Below are 17,755 nucleotides of genomic sequence, written 5' to 3' on the forward strand. Positions count from 1 at the left end.
ATTATTATTATTATTATTATCATTATTATTATTATTGTTATTTGTTTCATAGTCTTTTGTTTTAAAACCAAAATGAGCGACCCAAACCATCACCTGAGGAGACTGCAGAAGTAAAAAGCAGCTGTCAATGGCACAGATCTGCAACAGTTTCAACAGGCAGCTGTGAGTTGTTCAGGACTTCTTTGACCAGATTGATAATATAATGTGTGTAATGAGCTTTTTCTATTTACTGGTATGAATTAAACACCATTGTTCCCTGAATTTGACCAATCAGAAACAAGTATTTCTCACAGCTGGGTCATCACTAAAAATTAAAAATAGTCCTTCATAAAAAAACCTGTTCTACTCTATCTACTTTTATGCTTTCAACTAAAACAATAATGGATCTAATAATAACAGCTTTACTCTTACCATCATCATTTTTATTAGAAGCATATTTTTATTAAAGCATATTTTTATTCTATCTTCTTATATTTTGGAAGTTAAACATTTGGTTTATCTTAATCTGATAGTCACCTTTTTGTTTTTTTCTTTGTTTGTTTCTTTTTTAATAACAATTCTACATCATAAATAGTCCTGACAACTAATTTAAAAAGGAGCTCTTTGAAAGATGTGCCGCCAAGAATGCTTTCCTTGTCAGGTATATTAAAAGTTTAACAGACCATTAATCACTGTTGTTTTAATGATCAAATTTCTGATTCTCTTATACTCAATAACTCATTTAAAGCGACAATATGAACGTTGTTGTTGATGGCTGAAAGAGTCAATGTACAGGTTCATACATAACAAGTTGATTTTTTGTTTACTTATTTTTAGAAGTTTCTTTTCTCCTCTGTCCTCTGGATTCCCCTTCCTGTTTCTGGTCTACACAAAGTTTGAAAATATTACAGATCCAGAAAAGACGAGCTTAAAGACATGATGGTTCAGAAATCCTGACCTGATATTGTCACAAGATACTCATAAATGACCTTTGACCCGGCTGCCCTGCCAACACACGCACACACATAGATAAAAATACAAACATATAAACAAACCAAGCACCCTTTGTTCTTCCCCCTTTCAGTTCCCAGGTGAGTCAGCCCTGATCCTGGTCCCTGACTGACTCTAACCTGCTCTTGTTTGGAGGACTTAAAGGAAAGAGGTTTCCAGCGTGTGAGAGGGCAGTGTGCAGCTGTTGTTACCTTAGCAGCCACAGAGGAGCTTGGTTTCTCCAGCAGATCCCAGAGTTTCTGTCTCTGCTCGGGACAGCAGCCTTCGTCCACCTCCTCTCCATCCTTTTCCCTCAGTGCCTCTGCCTCTCTCCTCAGCTCCTCATTCATCTGCTCCTTCTTTTGGTGGTACCGGGCTTGGCAGCACGACTCCAGGTATATCTCATCGATCCCCCAGTAGTCCAGCTCCTGGCCAAAGGACAGGGCGCACATCTCCTCCATCATGTGCAGCTTTCCAGTCCTGTAGAAGTTGAGGATGGAGGAGAAGGCCACCGGGTGTCTGTCGAAGAAATACTCATTTTCTGTGAGGCTGTAGTCATCGCACAGCTCCAGCAGAGACTCGTGAGTGTTGCAGTCTCTTAGGCGACCCAGACGGGTTCTGGGTAGCCGGTCCAGTGTTCTCCACAGGACTTCGTGTGTTAGGCCTCCCACATTGAGCCGGACCCGGCGGGAGCGGGCCTTAATGCGGATGATGTCTATAGGCTCAGGGGGCAGCAGGGGAGGCGCTGCGGGGCGGGGGTTAGCTTTGGGGGTGCTGTAGCTTGCTCTGTCGGTCATGTTCGCTCGTGCTGTTGGCTCACTCTGGAATGGGGGGCGGGGGGCTCAGACAGAGCTTTGGGTGGACTGTGCAGGTACGTGGAGCCTGGGAGGCCCAATGAGGTGAAGGTGATGTCCAGGAGGGGGAGGTTGCCCAGACCCACCAAGCTCACCTTGCTGTTTTCAGACCACTGAGCTCCTGCTTAAATCCATGGCTGTGGAAAAAAAGAGAGAATTTACATCAGACATAAAAAGATTTAACCACACAAACGTCCTAAACGGCCTCCTGAGCCTCTGCAGCAGGCACAGGATGTGCTATACCCTCAGTATTTAGGACAATAGTACGCTCCCTGGCAGCCATGTTAATCCTCTGACCTGCACTCAGAGCTTTCATCCCAGAAGTCAAAGTCAGAGATTGTGCATCATGTCAGAAAATAAAAGATGGACAGGTTTATTCCTGAAGATCCTCTCTGAGCAGTCAGTCACTCTAAGGCTAAATGATGCTGCTGATTTCATGTCTTGTTGGTCAACGTCCTTCACTTTCATCTGAACAGACTCCCAGCAGCCAGCAGGGTTGGTTTGGATCATGTGGAGGGAAGTAGTTGATGTTTTACTCTGCTGAGGTGTGAGTTACCTGCTGCTGGATTACCAAACATAATCAAACCTCTCTGAGCTCTGAGCAGTTAGCATTGCGTTTGACTGCTGCATGTTCCCTGATCTACACCCAGCACAGCCACACACGGCCACAGCTGCATCGCCGCTGATGGTTTCAAGGTTTGGCTTGAAACTTCCCCAAGCAGAGAGCCATGCCGTGGAGGTAAGTGACATGAGACAGGATCAAAAACCCACTCAGATGTTATCACAAGCAGAAAGCAGCCAGACCCTGTGTGTTCATGTGTCATACCTGTCTTTAAAGTACGATGTCTGTTTAACTTAGTTCGTCTTGCCTTATCTAGTTTAGTACTTGTCATTTATTTTGGCACTTACTGCTTACTTTATTACTTATTTTATTGTATATCTATCGCGTCATTTATTTTATGACCCTGTCGCATATTGTTTTCCAACTGCTGTGTGAAGGGCAAAGGTTACACCAACTTTCCCCTGGGATTAGTAAAGTATTTCTGATTCTGATTGTGCAGCACAGGTCCATCAGTATTCAGGTGTTTGCGTGTTCAGAAAATGTGTCAACGTTTCAATCCGCTGTAAACTCACCTGGAATAAATATACTCAGAAACAAAATCTGTCTTAACACACACAGGCCAGGTTCCTCCAGCCTGTATGAGCTGACAGTTTCATTTTTCTCTCTGTTGTTAGGATTCAGTCCACAAACTGTCAGCAGAGCTGCAGCAGTCTCACTAACAGAAAGGAGAAGCTGATTGACGTTAGAATACAGATTCTTAATTACTCCGCTCTGATACACTGTGATATCTATAACAGCTATAAACACTTCAAACCCAAATCCTGTGCTGGATCAGGAAATGGTTAAAGTGTGTATCTTCCTCGGGGTTTTCTTATGTAATGAAAACTAATTTTAATCCACAGTCAGGGCATGAACGGACTCCTCCTTCTGTTGGTCTATAAAAGTTTCCATTAGAGGTGCTCTGACTGTGAGACCTTTATCTGATTGTGTAATGGAGTTCCACAAATCCCAGTAGTGGCATTAGGCCCCGTCTCCCCTGGCTCAGGTCTGCCTTGGTTAATTATAGTCCGTCTATCTTCTCCTGGGACACTCATAGGACGCATGTCTATGTCAGGAATCAAGCTGCTACGTCACTACTAAAAACAGGCTTATCCTGCTCTTACGCTTTCACATGAATTGTACAGATCTCTGTTCACACTCACTTCACTTTTTCTGTGGTTCATCAAACCATTAAACCACCTGAAAGTCCGTTTGTAACCAGAGCAGCTCTGAAACCGTATAAAACTGTAGTATTCACACCTGACATCATGCTCTCCCAGAGGCAGGCCACCTTACACCAACTGCACGGACAGGATCCTGAATCCTGATCCTGAATCCTGGTAAAAAACACTCAGAATAACAGTCTACAGTGAGTGTCTCCAATTAGTTGTCAAGAGATTAAAGAGACTGAGGCTTAACTTGTGATTATGCTGCTGAGTGAAGGCCTGCACCCAGTACAGGAGGAACAGGAGGAACAGGGGAGAAGGAAAGTGAACAGAAAGTAGAACTGTACTGACTTCAAGGACTTTTGTCTGATTCGCTTTGTAAAGTAACAAGCACTGGTCACAGCATCCCTTCAAATAAAGCCAACAAGTGTTAGGAGCCGCTGTCTCACCTGTTTGGAAAGTGCTTTTAAAAAAGCAGAACTCCGTCCCGTCCTGGAGGACCCACCATAGCACCTGGTCTGTTATCCGAGCTGCTTCACCTCCCCTCCGGCCGCCGACTCACGAAGCCTCCTGACAGCAAGCAGAAAAATACACATCCACATTTTGGCGGAAAAGGAACCATCAACGCAACTGAGGAGAGGTCCGAGAGCGCGTGCACGAAGCGCCGGGCGCCATGAAGAAACACGCGAGGAGCGGGAACAGAGACAGGAGCGAAGCGGCCGCCGGCCCGGAGAGCTGTCAGCCTGGAGGAGGGAGAATCAGGTTCTGAGACACACACACACACACACACACACACACACACACACACACACACACACACACACACACACACACACACACACACACACACACACACAGGGAGAGAGCGCTAATTGGATTGAGGCGTTGAGCACCAAGGACAGCTCCTGATCAGCAGCAGCCTGTTTGCCTGGTTCCACCTGAACTCCCACTCAGCGCTCCGCTGCCAGCTCCGCTCCCGGTAGTCTCCCCGTTAGTCTCTGAGATCTTACGTTCTGAGAGGAGAGGACAGCGACCACTGGGCCAGTAAAAGTTAGTTTGATACAGCACACCCGCTGTCACAGCCAAACAAAACACAGATCACACCGAAACTATTACAGGAGGAGGGATGTCGGCACATTATTTCCTCTACACCCCATCTTAACACTCCGTCATGTACATTTTGTGAATATATTTCATCTTTAAGTTTGTTTAAAACATAAAAAACACATGTAGTCGCGGAGAAAGTGCATGCCTGCAGAATGCCTGCTCTGTCAGGGTTTGCATTGGGGAGCAGTCGAGCTTTTTGGCAGAGCTTCACTCCCTCTGCTGGTTCAATGACGTAATGCAGGTGGACGGCTTTTCCGCTCTGACTTCACAGTTAACCCTTAAATGGGCAAGCACATATTCATACTGAAAAGCTATTTTTTTTCTTGTGTATCTTGGCTATATTAACACACTTCCATAATTTGTTTTTTTCCAAAACATTATCTTTGTTTTCAATTTAACACTTTGTGTCTCCAGGGACACACCGTCGATTCAGGGTATGAATTAATAATTTGGGGTTTTAAGTTTTCCAATTTACAAAATATCATTTTATTCTCATTTTTAAGTTGTAAAACATAAAATCCGATATGAACAGTTAGTCCCTGTTTCCAATCTAGAAGGACACTTTTTGGAAAAGTTGAAAAACCTATAAATGGTGATGATTTACAGCACTAGAATTTTATTTTATTTTTATTTTATTTTTTTTGCAGGAGATAAATATACTTTAGCCTCTATACTATAAAAACTATACAATACTAAACTAAACTATACAACATTACATTAAAAAATAACTGCACAGTATCTAACTATACTTTACTATACTATACTATACTATACTATACTATACTATACAACAGTAAAAGTAACTATACTATACTATACTATACTATACTATACTATACTATACTATACTATACTATACTATACTATACTATACAACAGTAAAAGTAACTATACTATACTATACTATACTATACTATACTATACTATACTATACTATACTATACTATACTATACTGTACTATACTATACAACAGTAAAAGTAACTATACTATACTATACTATACTATACTATACTATACTATACTATACTATACTAAACTATACTATACAACAGTAAAAGTAACTATACTATACTATACTATACTGAACTTTACTATACTATACTATACTTTACTATACTATACTATACTATACAACAGTAAAAGTAACTATACTATACTATACTATACTATACTATACTATACTATACTATACTATACCATACTATACAACAGTAAAAGTAACTATACTATACTATACTATACTATACTATACTATACTATACTATACTATACTATACTATACTATACCATACTATACAACAGTAAAAGTAACTGTAACTATACTATACTATACTATACTATACTATACTATACTATACTATACTATACTATACTATACTATACTATACTGTTGAACACTACACTATACTGTACTTTACTATACTTTGCTATGCTATACTATACAATGCTTTGCTATGCTATACGATACAACACTACAAACCACTACACTGTACAGTACTATACTATGCCATGCAATACTATACTTCACTTTACTGTACTACACAACCCTTCAAAATACTGAACTTTACTACACGATAGTATACTTTACTTTACTATTATTTATGAAACTACATTATACGGAACTTTTCTATACTGAACTACATTTAACTGCACAATTGTATACTATACAACACAGCAGCTTACTGCACTACACTATAATGGAATATACAACACTTTATTGTACTGTTCTGCCTCATGCTGTACTATTCTATTCAATACAACACTATGCTGCAATACACCATAGTACTTTACTGAACTATATGATACTTTATTGTCCTGAAATAAAGTATACAAAACCACAAATTCCTATACTGTACTATGCTATACCATAGCACATTGCTTCTTCAACTTTATATTGTTAGTTCCCCTGCTGGAATAGGTTTTATGGATTTATGCATGTGTGTAGTTAAATATGTATGCATGTGTAAGCATGTAACTTGTTGATGTCTTTGTTATTGTCTAATAACAATAATCTAATCTAATCTAATCTAATCTAATCTAATCAAATATGTGATTATATATATTTAAATAACATTCTTGTGCTTGTCTTTTGGAGGGCCACTAGACAAGCTCTTAGGGTTTTTTGGCCCCTCCTGCACATCTCTTTATCAGTTTAATTTGAACAACAGCAGTTGGAAATGAATCACAATCAGTGTTGATTTCCAACTGCACAGGTTGATATCCACAGAAGTGCGAGGCTCCCCTTTATCCTTTTACTTTTGAGCAGTGCATATAGCAGTATATATATATATATATATATATATATATATATATATATATATATATATATATATATATATATATATATATATATATATATATATATAAATATATATATATATAAATATATATATAGTATTCCCAGGATACAGATATTCAATATTCAAAGTCTACTTCCTTCATCCAGTCTGTGAAGAAAACCAGCAGAGACCAGGCAACATGTCAGAATCCTGAAAACAGGATGAAACTCAGATTTATTGGTTTACAAAGTACACAAAACTCCTTCCATAGTCATATATCATTTATAGAATGCCCTCCATTGTTTGTGCATCATAATGCAGCTCCAACATTAAGACTCAACATCTACAGGTGTACATGCATTATTAAATAAACAATAAACACATTGGTTTTAAAACATAGAAAATTGCATAACTCATCCTACCATATTTTTTTTTTCATAAAAAGGAATCATGGCCAAGAAGAGGTTAGACAAGCAGCCAACAGGGGGGGGGGGGGGCTTCATTTAGTCCTACCCACTTTTTTTTAGACGTTCAGATGAAAAAGCAAAGTCATGCCATAACTTCTGACACAGAGTGGAGTGCATACAGAAAGTACTGAGAGGGGGAGGGGTTCATACACATGAGAACAATACTATGGTCCCAAACACTGAAACAAAAACACCGTCCTGAGCCAAAACGTAAAGAAAGCTCATCTCAGAAATGCATCAATGAATGCATAAAATGGTCTGCATCCACATTTTCCTTAAAAAGAGGGCCAACAGAAAGAGATCGAAGCACATGAGGGGAAGTAAACACAATCTAAGTATGTACATCCAAACAGTAGAGCACTATAATCACATTGTGTTGCTTTTTTCCTTCTGTTTCCAGCTCAAGTTTGTTGGTGCGTTTGTGCCGAGGTAACACTTCTCCAGCAGATGAGGTTTCCGCCCTCACTTGTGTTGCAGCCGCAGCAGCTGCTCCTTACCGTTGATGGTTAACGACCGCAGGTGCCCGTCCTCCTCCACCTCCACCCGCTCCTGACCGTTCTCGACAATTCTGTTGGAGAATAACACGCGGGGAGTTAAAGCAGGTCTTAATTTACTGACAGAGGCAGAAGCAGTAGCTGCAGGAGGCTGGAGAGGAGACGTTTCCAGCCTCCTCCTGTTCCCAGAGGGCTCTCTTTTAAGACCAGACATTATGTCCTCGTCCACAGAGTGGACACATCTGGACACAGCTGGAGTCTTACCCCTGCTTCTCAGAGGTCTGATGAACCCCTACACTCAGTTACACACTCACATTCATGGCCAGCTTATGAGGTTGATTCATCAAAAGAAAGACACTGAAGTTATAACAGGCTGACATACAATGTTTCTTCACACCTTTGTTGGTCTGTGGTTGATTTCTGTAGGACAGTCAGAAACAGAAAGCTCAAAGTGTCTGCACTGGACCAGGAACATGATGAAGCCAGAAACACAGAGTAGGACACCTTCACAGACGCCTGCGTAAGAGCTAGCTCTGCAACCTGTGGCTGAACGTGTGGCAGCCTTTGAGTTTAACAAAGGGGAACTGTTAAAGGCAGGTCTCAAACAGGGGGTCTGTGGTCCATGGGGGGGTTTTAGAGGCACTGCAGGGGGTCTGTGACAGTTTCGATGATTAGGGAAAATTTTAATATTTTTAAATACCTGTTCCCAAAGGTTTCATTTTTCCCACGTTTTGTCCTTGACCACATCAGTGGACACACAGAGGTCAAAGATGTAATCTTCCAGTCAGAAATGGACACATTCAGCAGCAGAGCAGCTCTCAAACTGCACAGGTTCATGCAGCGTTAACTTCAAGCTCCTCAAAACAGAGGAAGACCCGCCCCTATCCCTGCTCAGCCAATCACATGGCTGCATGTTTCCTACGGTTCCTTACAATAGCTGAAACCTGAATGTGCACACACACGCCTGGTTTAAGATAATGATGAATAGAAGGGGGTCCCTGCTCCGTCCCTCCATCAGTTAGGGGGACCGAGGTCCGAGAAACCGGTTCAGGTCTTTGGTTTAGGGCTTTGGTTTAGGGCTCTGGTTTAGGGCTTTGGTTTAGGGCTTTGGCTTAGGGCTCTGGTTTAGGGCTCTGGTTTAGGGCTCTGGTTTAGGGCCCTGGTTTAGGGCTTTGGTTTAGGGCTCTGGTTTAGGGCTCTGGTTTAGGGCTTTGGTTTAGGGCTCTGGTTAAGGGCTCTGGTTTAGGGCCCTGGTTTAGGGCTTTGGTTTAAGGCTTTGGTTTAGGGCTTTGGTTTAGGGCTCTGGTTAAAGGCTTTGGTTTAGATTATGATAAATAGAAGGGGGTCCCTGCTCTGTCCCTTGATCAGTTAGGGGGACGGAGGTCTGAGAAACTGGTCTAGGGCTTTGGTTTGGGGCCCTGGTTTAGGTCTTTGGTTTAGGGCTTTTGTTTTGGGCCCTGGTTTAGGGCACTGGTTTAGGTCTCTGGTTTAGGACTCTGGTTTAGGACTCTGGTTTAGGACTCTGGTTTAGGACTCTGGTTAAGGGCTCTGGTTTAGGACTCTGGTTTAGGACTCTGGTTTAGGTCTCTGGTTTAGGTCTCTGGTTTAGGTCTCTGGTTTAGGTCTCTGGTTTAGGTCTCTGGTTTAGGGCTTTTGTTTTGGGCCCTGGTTTAGGTCTCTGGTTTAGGGCTTTGGTTTAGGTCTTTGGCTTAGGACTCTGGTTTAGGACTCTGGTTTAGGTCTCTGGTTTAGGACTTTTGTTTTGGGCCCTGGTTTAGGGCACTGGTTTAGGTCTCTGGTTTAGGGCTTTTGTTTTGGGCCCTGGTTTAGGTCTCTGGTTTAGGACTCTGGTTTAGGACTCTGGTTTAGGACTCTGGTTTAGGGCACTGGTTTAGGTTTCTGGTTAAGGACTCTGGTTTAGGACTCTGGTTTAGGACTCTGGTTTAGGTCTCTGGTTTAGGACTCTGGTTTAGGACTCTGGTTTAGGACTCTGGTTTAGGACTCTGGTTTAGGACTCTCACAGGGAGAGTGAAGCTGTAGTGTTGCTGCTCTGACACTTGGTTCCAGCACTTGGAGCTGTCCACTGTCAGTCACAGGCTATGTGACACGCAGTCATTAACCCATTCATATTCTGAATATTAGCAATAGCCTGGTTGCACAAGGGCCATGTAAACACCAATAACCCTTTTTAAAAACTGGTATATACTCATATTGTGGTTTTTAAAAACCTGTGAATCTTCCCTGGGTTCCTCCTTTTCTCACCTGAATGTTTGGTCATGTATGCCTATCATTATCTTTCTTCTTTTCCTTCTGTCTTGTGTGTTTACTTCTTAGCTGTGCAGGCAGAAATGATATCCATGATCAGTTTATTTTTGTTAAACTGTTCGTTATTATGTCCGTGGAGTGCCAATAAGGCCTGTGATCTATCAGTCCACCGTTAAACCCCTCACTTCTTTGGAACAGGGTGGTCGCTGTAGGCGTCAGGCTTTGCCATGTAACCAGTGTCTCCTCATCCCTCCTGTGTTCAGCCTGAGCTCTCCCATCATCCCCACAGAGCCAAAATAAGGCCACAGACACCTTCTCACTCCTCCGTTCTTCCAGCAGCTACCTTTTAGTCGTGATCTTTCTGCCGTTGACGATCTTGGTGGAAGTTGAGACAGAGCGGAAGTTCCCCATCCCTCCACCACCGCCTCCCCCAAACGAGGTGGAGGAGAAGGAGGTGAATCCGCCGCCTCCAAGACTGCCCATGGTTGTCATGTGACCCATGTGACCCATAGTGCTCATGGAGCCGAAGGAGCCGAAGCCTGAAAGAAACAGGACAGGGCAGAAAGAGTTTGAACACTGAGAGTGTTTTCTGCCTGACAGAGAACGAGATGACGTTTAAGGCATTTTGACTTTCCTGTTGCACACATGAAACTGTATGAAATCACATCGGTACATGTGAGACGACATGACAGAGCCGCATCAGTTTGATAACACTGGTACATGCTCTGTCATCATTGCCATGTGTCCTACCAGGGTCAAAGGGAGAGAAGCCAGCACCAAAGGGAGGAAAACCCACAAAGCCCCCGTAAAAAGAACCCCCCGTCCGGCTGCGACTGGATCTACTCTGGTGCCGCCGCCCGTTGCCGAAAAAGAGATCGTCATTAAACGGATCAGTACCTGACAACAGCAGACAGAGGAGAAAAACACGGAAAGGTGTGAGAGTCCACAAAAACATGAGATCGACGGAGGAGCAGGCTTCAGGGGTCAACTTTCAGATCTGGACTCAGGACTTCACGATCCCCCAGCTTAAATGACTCACCAAAGAAGTCTGCAAAGGGGTCTCTGCCTCCAAAGAACTCCCTGAAGACATCCTCTGGGTTGCGGAATGTGAACGGTTCATGGAAATGGTCTCCGTTGTGGAAATGCCCCCCTGAAACATCCAAAGAGCTGATGTTATCGATTTGAACCGCATTCGACAAAGTCAGAGTGTGTTTTCAGTTTTCTCCATCAGCTACATTCAACAAAAACCCTTTCTCAGACCACCTCCCACTCCCTGTACCTGGGCCTTGCTGGTCTGATCCACACCAAGGTGGTACTACTACTAACTTTCCTCTGAGGTGGAGGAAATGGGAGTGAACTTTGACTTTTTTAATCTTCAGTGACAGAAAAAAACACCATCCACACGCAACATCACTCAGGTAACCTAGACGTAAACAAGCACTCACCTCGTCCCCCGTTGCTCCCCGTCAGTCCCTCTTTACCATAGCGGTCATATATGGTCCTCTTGTTGGCTGGGTAAGAAAAGAGAGAAGTGAAAACCTCAGGGCCTGACTCCCCACAGTAACTTCTCCTTAGTGTCTAATCTTCTAATCATCTCTTCTACGTTAGTCGGGCTAGTTGACGGAGAAGTGATGGATGAAAAAAGTAATGATTTTCAGGGTTCAAGAACTGGACATGCTTTCTGTTCCTTCCAGAATCTAACTGTACCGCTTCTGCTCTGCTAACACCCTCTTCTACTGTGCTAACATGCTAACATCATTTTCTATTGTGCTAACATGCTAACATTCTCTTTAGCTCTGCTAAAATCCTCTTCTGCTCTGCTAACATGCTAACATCCTCTTCTGCTCTGCTAACATGCCAACATCCTCTTCTGCCCTGCTAACATGCTTACATCCTGTCCTGCTCTGCTAACATGCTTACATCCTCTTTTACTCTGCTAACATGCCAACATCCTCTTCTGCTCTGCTAACATGCTTACATCCTCTTTTACTCTGCTAACATCCTGTGCTCTGCTAACATCCTCTTCTACTGTGCTAACATCCTGTGCTCTGCTAACATGCTAACATCCTCTTCTACTGTGCTAACATGCTAACATCCTCTTCTGCTCTGCTAACATCCTGTGCTCTGCTAACATCCTCTTCTACTGTGCTAACATCCTGTGCTCTGCTAACATGCTAACAATTTCTTCTACTGTGCTAACATCCTGTGCTCTGCTTACATGCTAACATCTTCTTCTACTGTGCTAACATCCTGTGCTCTGCTAACATCCTCTTCTACTGTGCTAACATCCTGTGCTCTGCTAACATCCTCTTCTACTGTGCTAACATCCTGTGCTCTGCTAACATGCTAACAATTTCTTCTACTGTGCTAACATCCTGTGCTCTGGGTTTCGTGGTGTTACGGTGTCTCTGCAGAGATTTTTGGTGGTACGAACCATCTGACAGGACTTCGTAGGCCTCTGAGAGCTCCTTGAACTTCTTCTCTGCCTCGTCCTTGTTCTCTGGGTTTTTATCAGGGTGCCACCTCAGGGCCAGTTTTCTGTAGCTGCAGGAGGACAAAGGGAGGGGAGAATCTCTGTCATGAGGAGTTTCAACTGAACACAGAGGTAAAAACTACACATGAAAACAAGAACTGGTGGTAGAAGATCAAACAATGACACTGGATATAAAAACTGTGGCAGTTTTGTGACAGTGTTTGGGAACAGTATGTAACTGTCACTATGAAGACTTGACCTGCAGATGGCTTATAGTTACCTTTAGTAAAAGCCATGGAGCTTTTTACCTTTGGTGTTTTTCCACATCACATAAGAACAGTCGTTCAATTAATCCGGAAACACGTCTCAGAAATCAGCTCCAACACAAACTCACACAGGATGTGAGGTTACCGAGCTGACGCCAGGCATTACTCTGAGTTTTCAGCGCTAAGTGATTCTCCTCCCACTGGGACCTTGGTTCACTTATCAGATTTCCTCTGGCATCACGCCTTGGGGGAAAAAAGGCTAAAGTATCATGAAATATTTGTGGAAAAATCTCCTGTGCGTTTCAAAAAGTTCTGTTGCATCAGACACAAAGAAATACACATGCTGTTTTTGTTTACTGTTTACAAGAAAAAGGAACAAAACTAAATTCTTGATAGCTTCAATTGTCAGGTCTCAACAGTGTGGGTATCATAGGTTTTTGAATGTGTACACTTCCCTCGCAGTCCTCCAGGTCCACCTTCACCTCTTCATCCCAAACGCTTGGTTAAAGCCCCGAGCTGAAGGAGCTTACTCCACGCTGGCTCCCGAGTTACACAACCATCTGCTACGAGAAATGGAAACAAGCCCAGCCCTGTGGCCTTTTGAATCCCGTCTCAAAACTCAAATTTATGCTTTGGCTTTTAATTCAGCATGAGAGGTGTGTGATCTCTGTTTCTGTCTTTGATGGCCCTAACCATAGACCGTATAAAACATGGACGCAGCCTCTGCCACGTCCATGTTCCTCATTCCCCAGAATGAAGCCAATCTGCTGACGCAGCCACATTGGATATGACGCAGGCTGTGAGCTTCCTTTCTAACAGCTTCAGGGTGCCCGTCGGTCACCTGACCTGAGCTGTGTCTCTGATTGGATGATCAAATGATCTAGTAACTTCTAAACCACAGAGTAATACAAAATTCAGCCCTCATACAGTGTGTGCCAATAATGAAATAAGCATTTTAGACCCAAGCTGATTTTTGAACCAGGCTGTAAATATGTTTTTTAATGCTGTAAAGCCTGTTTTTTTGTCTGGATGTGTACATGGTTTCTGGTCTTTCTGCAGCCAGACTCATGCGGCATGAGGATTGGATATCCTCACCCAGAGGTTTATAGAAACAAGATAAAGAAGCCCTCCACCTGAAGGCCTCGTGTTTGAAATAACTTTCACTGTATTGGTCGAACAATGGATGTGAGAATGTGCTGGTTATGATCCTCATGGGCAGGTTGGCACCTGGCACGGTGAGGTTCAGCTCGGTACCATCACCTCCTGAAAGGGATGCTAAAAAAAGCTGGATCAGGATGAGAAACTGACAACGAAAGAAGCAGAGAGAACTTGGAGCTGTTTGTTATTCTGAAAGGTCGACTCTCTCTCTGTCTCTGGAGGTTTGCTCATGGTATTCAAATCCAGCCTCAGTAACTCTCCAATCTCATTTGACTTGCAAAATAGGTGAATTGGTGTTGTTTGTGTGACCTTGTGTGAATTATAACAATCACTCTCATCTTTGCACTGACACAACACGACACGCAACAGCAGCACGGGAAGGCTACGGAGCCTCTGGTTCACACACACCCATCAGTTTACATCTGAGGACTCAAACTTTCACATTTCCAGGGGAGCTGTAAACCAGGCTGAACAACAAGCTGCCCTCTTCACTCTGCCCTCAAACAAACATGGAGGTGGTCAGACTGAACAAACTGCCATAAAACGTCCACATGATCAACTCACGCTTTCTTTATCTCCTCTGCAGACACATCTCTCCGTACGCCCAGCACCTGGTAGTAGTCCACCATGATGAGTGGAGGAGGGGGGACACTTCAGGGGGTTGGTCAGTCAGTCAGTCAGTGGGAGGCCTCACACAGCTGCAGCTGGAAGAGTCAGAAAGCATAGATTCAGCATGAAGAGGGCTGTGACGTTTCTGTTTTAGCACATCACAGCAGACGAACGACAGCAGAACGTACCTGCAGAGAAAACAGTGAAATATCTGAACGTATCAAGGACAGAACGTCTTCCTTAAACTCTGCTCACAGAAATCAACTGTGTGTGAACAGCTGCTGGATTAAAAAAGGTGTCAGTGTGTTGACTGAGCTGGGGACACAAACAAAAGTTTCCTTTGAAGAAGATGTAACCTATGAAACTCAACTTCATGTAAATCTTTGTGTAAAGCCAAGAAACAGAAGTCCAGAGTTCATGAGTCAGTCAGAGCATGGAGAGTCAGAGCTGAGCAGGAGCGTGCTGACTGATGGTTTCTGGGAAACTTGGAAAAAAGGAGTCTGTGCACACGAGCTGTCCCAACCTCTAGTTTGTTCGCATGAGCTGACACTGGGGATACTTGAACGCTTTCATATCCACTGTAACTATGTGATTAGACCACCGCCCAGTGTAAGTCCTACCCTACAGACATGAACAGTTCAGGAACACAATCCAAACCGTTCGGCAGGAAACTTGTGGATGGAGGTGTGCGTGTTGTGAAGCCTACATGGTGAGTGGAGGAGAAAGAGTGAGAGGATGTGCCTGTGGAGTATCCTTCTGCTGTATGGGAACACTCTAGGTTAGTCAAAAGAAAGTGGTGGACAGAGCGGTGACTGAGTGTTGCAACTTTCAGACCCCTCTAGCAACTTTCTTTTTAAAAGAAAAAAAACGGTGAGCAACATATCAAACAACTTTTCTGGAGTTTGGAGACTCTGACGTCACAGTGTGTCTTGATCTTTGTCTCCTGATCTTAGCCGCAGGTGCTGCTGTGAGCCCTTGTCCGATCCAAAACAGACAGAGGCTTGATATTTGACATAAAAAAACGAGGATCATTGAAAGAAAGATCATTTGTAGTCCAAAACATATTGACAGTGTTTTCTTAACCTGCTTTCTATCTTTCCCACCACATTTCTCTCTCCGACAGCATCCAGGACCATTACATACAAATGGCTTATCATGCAAATGGGCGGCCTGACAAAGGACTTCTTCCAGAGGAACCAGCGCACTCTTTACCATCCTGATGTTCCCCTGATCTAAATCACTCTGAGAACATTTGGGGATGGATGGAGAGGGAAGAAGACAGAAACAGGGGATGATCCCCCATGAAGACAGCTTCACCACCTGGAGCAACATTCACACAGCCTCCTGGAAACACTCACATCAAGCAGGAAGCACGGTGGAGCTGCTCATCACTCAGTCCTGTTTCATACTTTTTTATTTTAGGGGTTTTCAGGATTTTTTTTAAATTGCTTACTCATTTTTTTGGTCCCACTCCAGTTTCTTTCTTCTGAATTTTGAAACTGATAAGAAACTTCTTAAGATCCAAAATTCTTGCACTTTTTCAACTGGTCTTAACATTTTCATCGGGTGAATGTAATAATCTTTTTATCCAATATCAGAAATTAAAACAGGGTTGGGATATGCTGGCAAATTTATAGTGCAAACGGGTATAGAAAATACACTAAAATCAACGCACATATACGAATAAATGAATTAATATGTTCATGATATATAATAAAGTAAAATATTTAATGGGCAACAATTAAATGCCGAAGTAGCATCATGGAGTGACATGAATGAATTTCAGAGCTCTTTGTTGGTCCACCTCTGTGAAAACTTTTCCTTTCTTCTCCGTCAGCTCGGTTGATTTTACTCAGCACCGGAACAAACGGACTCTCCCGGTCTTTTCTCCTGGTCTGTTGCTTTGAGCAGCCTCGATGTTCAATTGGAAACCGAGCCCGACGAGTCCAGCTTCTCTAAGACCTAACGGTACCATGGACCCTTCAGAGTAGGGTCCTGATCGTCTCTGAGTGGTTGCACTGTATCTCAGCTCTGGTCTCCGCACTGAGACGCCTGATGCCGACCATCTGCACCTGACCTCCAGCCTGCTTCAGCTCTGTGAGCCGCCGCTGCAGCAGCCTGTTCCTCCCGCAGACCCTGACGGACACCTGGCTGATGTTTCGTCAGAAAATAACCTGTGCTTAACGTTAAATATGTGCTGCTTCGCTTCGGGATAACGGCTTTCTAACAGGGAGGGGATAAGATGTGAATGAGCTGTATCTGTTATTGTCGCTGCTGTTAGCTGCTTACCCCCCATGCTAACGTAAGCTGGTTAAAGCGCTGCTCTGCTCAGCAGTAAACATCATGAGACACACTGATCTCCACATCAAGCACTCTTACCCAGGTCAGCTCCAGGTGTCTGTGGTGTCTGTGAATACTCAGGACAGACGGACAGCTTGTCATTTAGGCTGTGGCAGAGACTAAACCGTAGATCTCAGAGACAGTACATCAATTTATTCATGTTCAGCAACCTCCAGATCCTCAGCTCGACGCAACATCCTGTTTCTGCCTGCTTTGTGTTTAACTGCAGTGCTGACAGCGCAGAGGCTCATTACCGCCACCAGCTGGACACACTCTGCACCCACATGCTCCATGGACGTCCCCTTTAGCTGGCGTCAGTGTGCTGTGGTGCAATATGTTTGTCACAATAACTGTAATCAAATCACCTTACAAGAATCTAAAGAAAGATGTTTGTCACGAAGCCCTGGGAGTGACATCCACATTTTTCTTCTTCCTTTTGCTTTGAACTCACAAAGCAGTATCAATGAATGCAGGCCTATTGTTCAATTATTTGGCTTGGCTTTCACTGGCTTGTTGGGACACTTGGGGAGCAGCTTGGGACAAAGAGCGATACGAGCTGGCTTTCTGCTGAACAGGTAGGCGTACTATGTGTTAAATACACAGTACTGTACGATCTGTGAGATAGTATCTCACAAGTGTGAGAAAGTGGTTTGCTAGATGAGAAACAAACTAGAAAAGCCCTCAAAGAGAGCAGACCTCCACCAA

The 17,755-nt window shown here is 43.5% G+C and overlaps 2 protein-coding genes across 2 annotated transcripts in view; both read right to left on the reverse strand.

The window, feature by feature from the left end:
- Positions 1–4,170, reverse strand: part of LOC141804560 (potassium voltage-gated channel subfamily B member 2-like) — a 25,416-nt gene extending 21,246 nt beyond the window's left edge. Inside the window, exons 1-2 of the mRNA XM_074689036.1 lie at positions 4,040–4,170; positions 1,182–1,960 (exon numbers count right to left, since the gene is read on the reverse strand). Coding sequence (XP_074545137.1) covers positions 1,182–1,766 — 585 coding nt within the window. The 5' untranslated portion in view covers positions 1,767–1,960; positions 4,040–4,170. The remainder of the gene's footprint in view (positions 1–1,181; positions 1,961–4,039) is intronic.
- A 3,042-nt stretch (positions 4,171–7,212) lies between these two features.
- dnajb6a (DnaJ heat shock protein family (Hsp40) member B6a) lies at positions 7,213–17,276 on the reverse strand. Its single transcript, XM_074689435.1, has 8 exons — positions 17,090–17,276; positions 14,666–14,805; positions 12,639–12,748; positions 11,650–11,715; positions 11,244–11,354; positions 10,955–11,101; positions 10,548–10,743; positions 7,213–8,013 (listed from the first exon to the last, which is right to left on the reverse strand). The coding sequence occupies exons 2-8, from the start codon at positions 14,728–14,730 to the stop codon at positions 7,908–7,910; spliced, it is 801 nt and encodes a 266-aa protein (XP_074545536.1). The 5' UTR covers positions 14,731–14,805; positions 17,090–17,276; the 3' UTR covers positions 7,213–7,907.
- Between the last annotated feature and the right edge of the window lie 479 nt (positions 17,277–17,755).

Source organism: Halichoeres trimaculatus, unplaced genomic scaffold (genome assembly GCF_033239565.1).
Source record: "Halichoeres trimaculatus isolate MK-OKI-2021-1 unplaced genomic scaffold, fHalTri1.1 fHalTri1_scaffold_15, whole genome shotgun sequence".
Classification (NCBI taxonomy): Eukaryota; Metazoa; Chordata; class Actinopteri; order Labriformes; family Labridae; genus Halichoeres; species Halichoeres trimaculatus.

What these genes read in the sequence shown, in the direction of transcription:
- dnajb6a (XM_074689435.1), bottom strand. Translation starts at nt 14,730, where the DNA reads ATGGTGGACTACTACCAGGTGCTGGGCGTACGGAGAGATGTGTCTGCA. An exon ending in CTACGAAGTCCTGTCAGATG is followed by an intron (nt 11,716 to 12,638) that starts GTTCGTACCACC and finishes TTTCTTACCCAG; the next exon opens with CCAACAAGAGGACCATATAT. An exon ending in AGAAAGATCACGACTAAAAG is followed by an intron (nt 8,014 to 10,547) that starts GTAGCTGCTGGA and finishes ATTCTCCAACAG; the next exon opens with AATTGTCGAGAACGGTCAGG.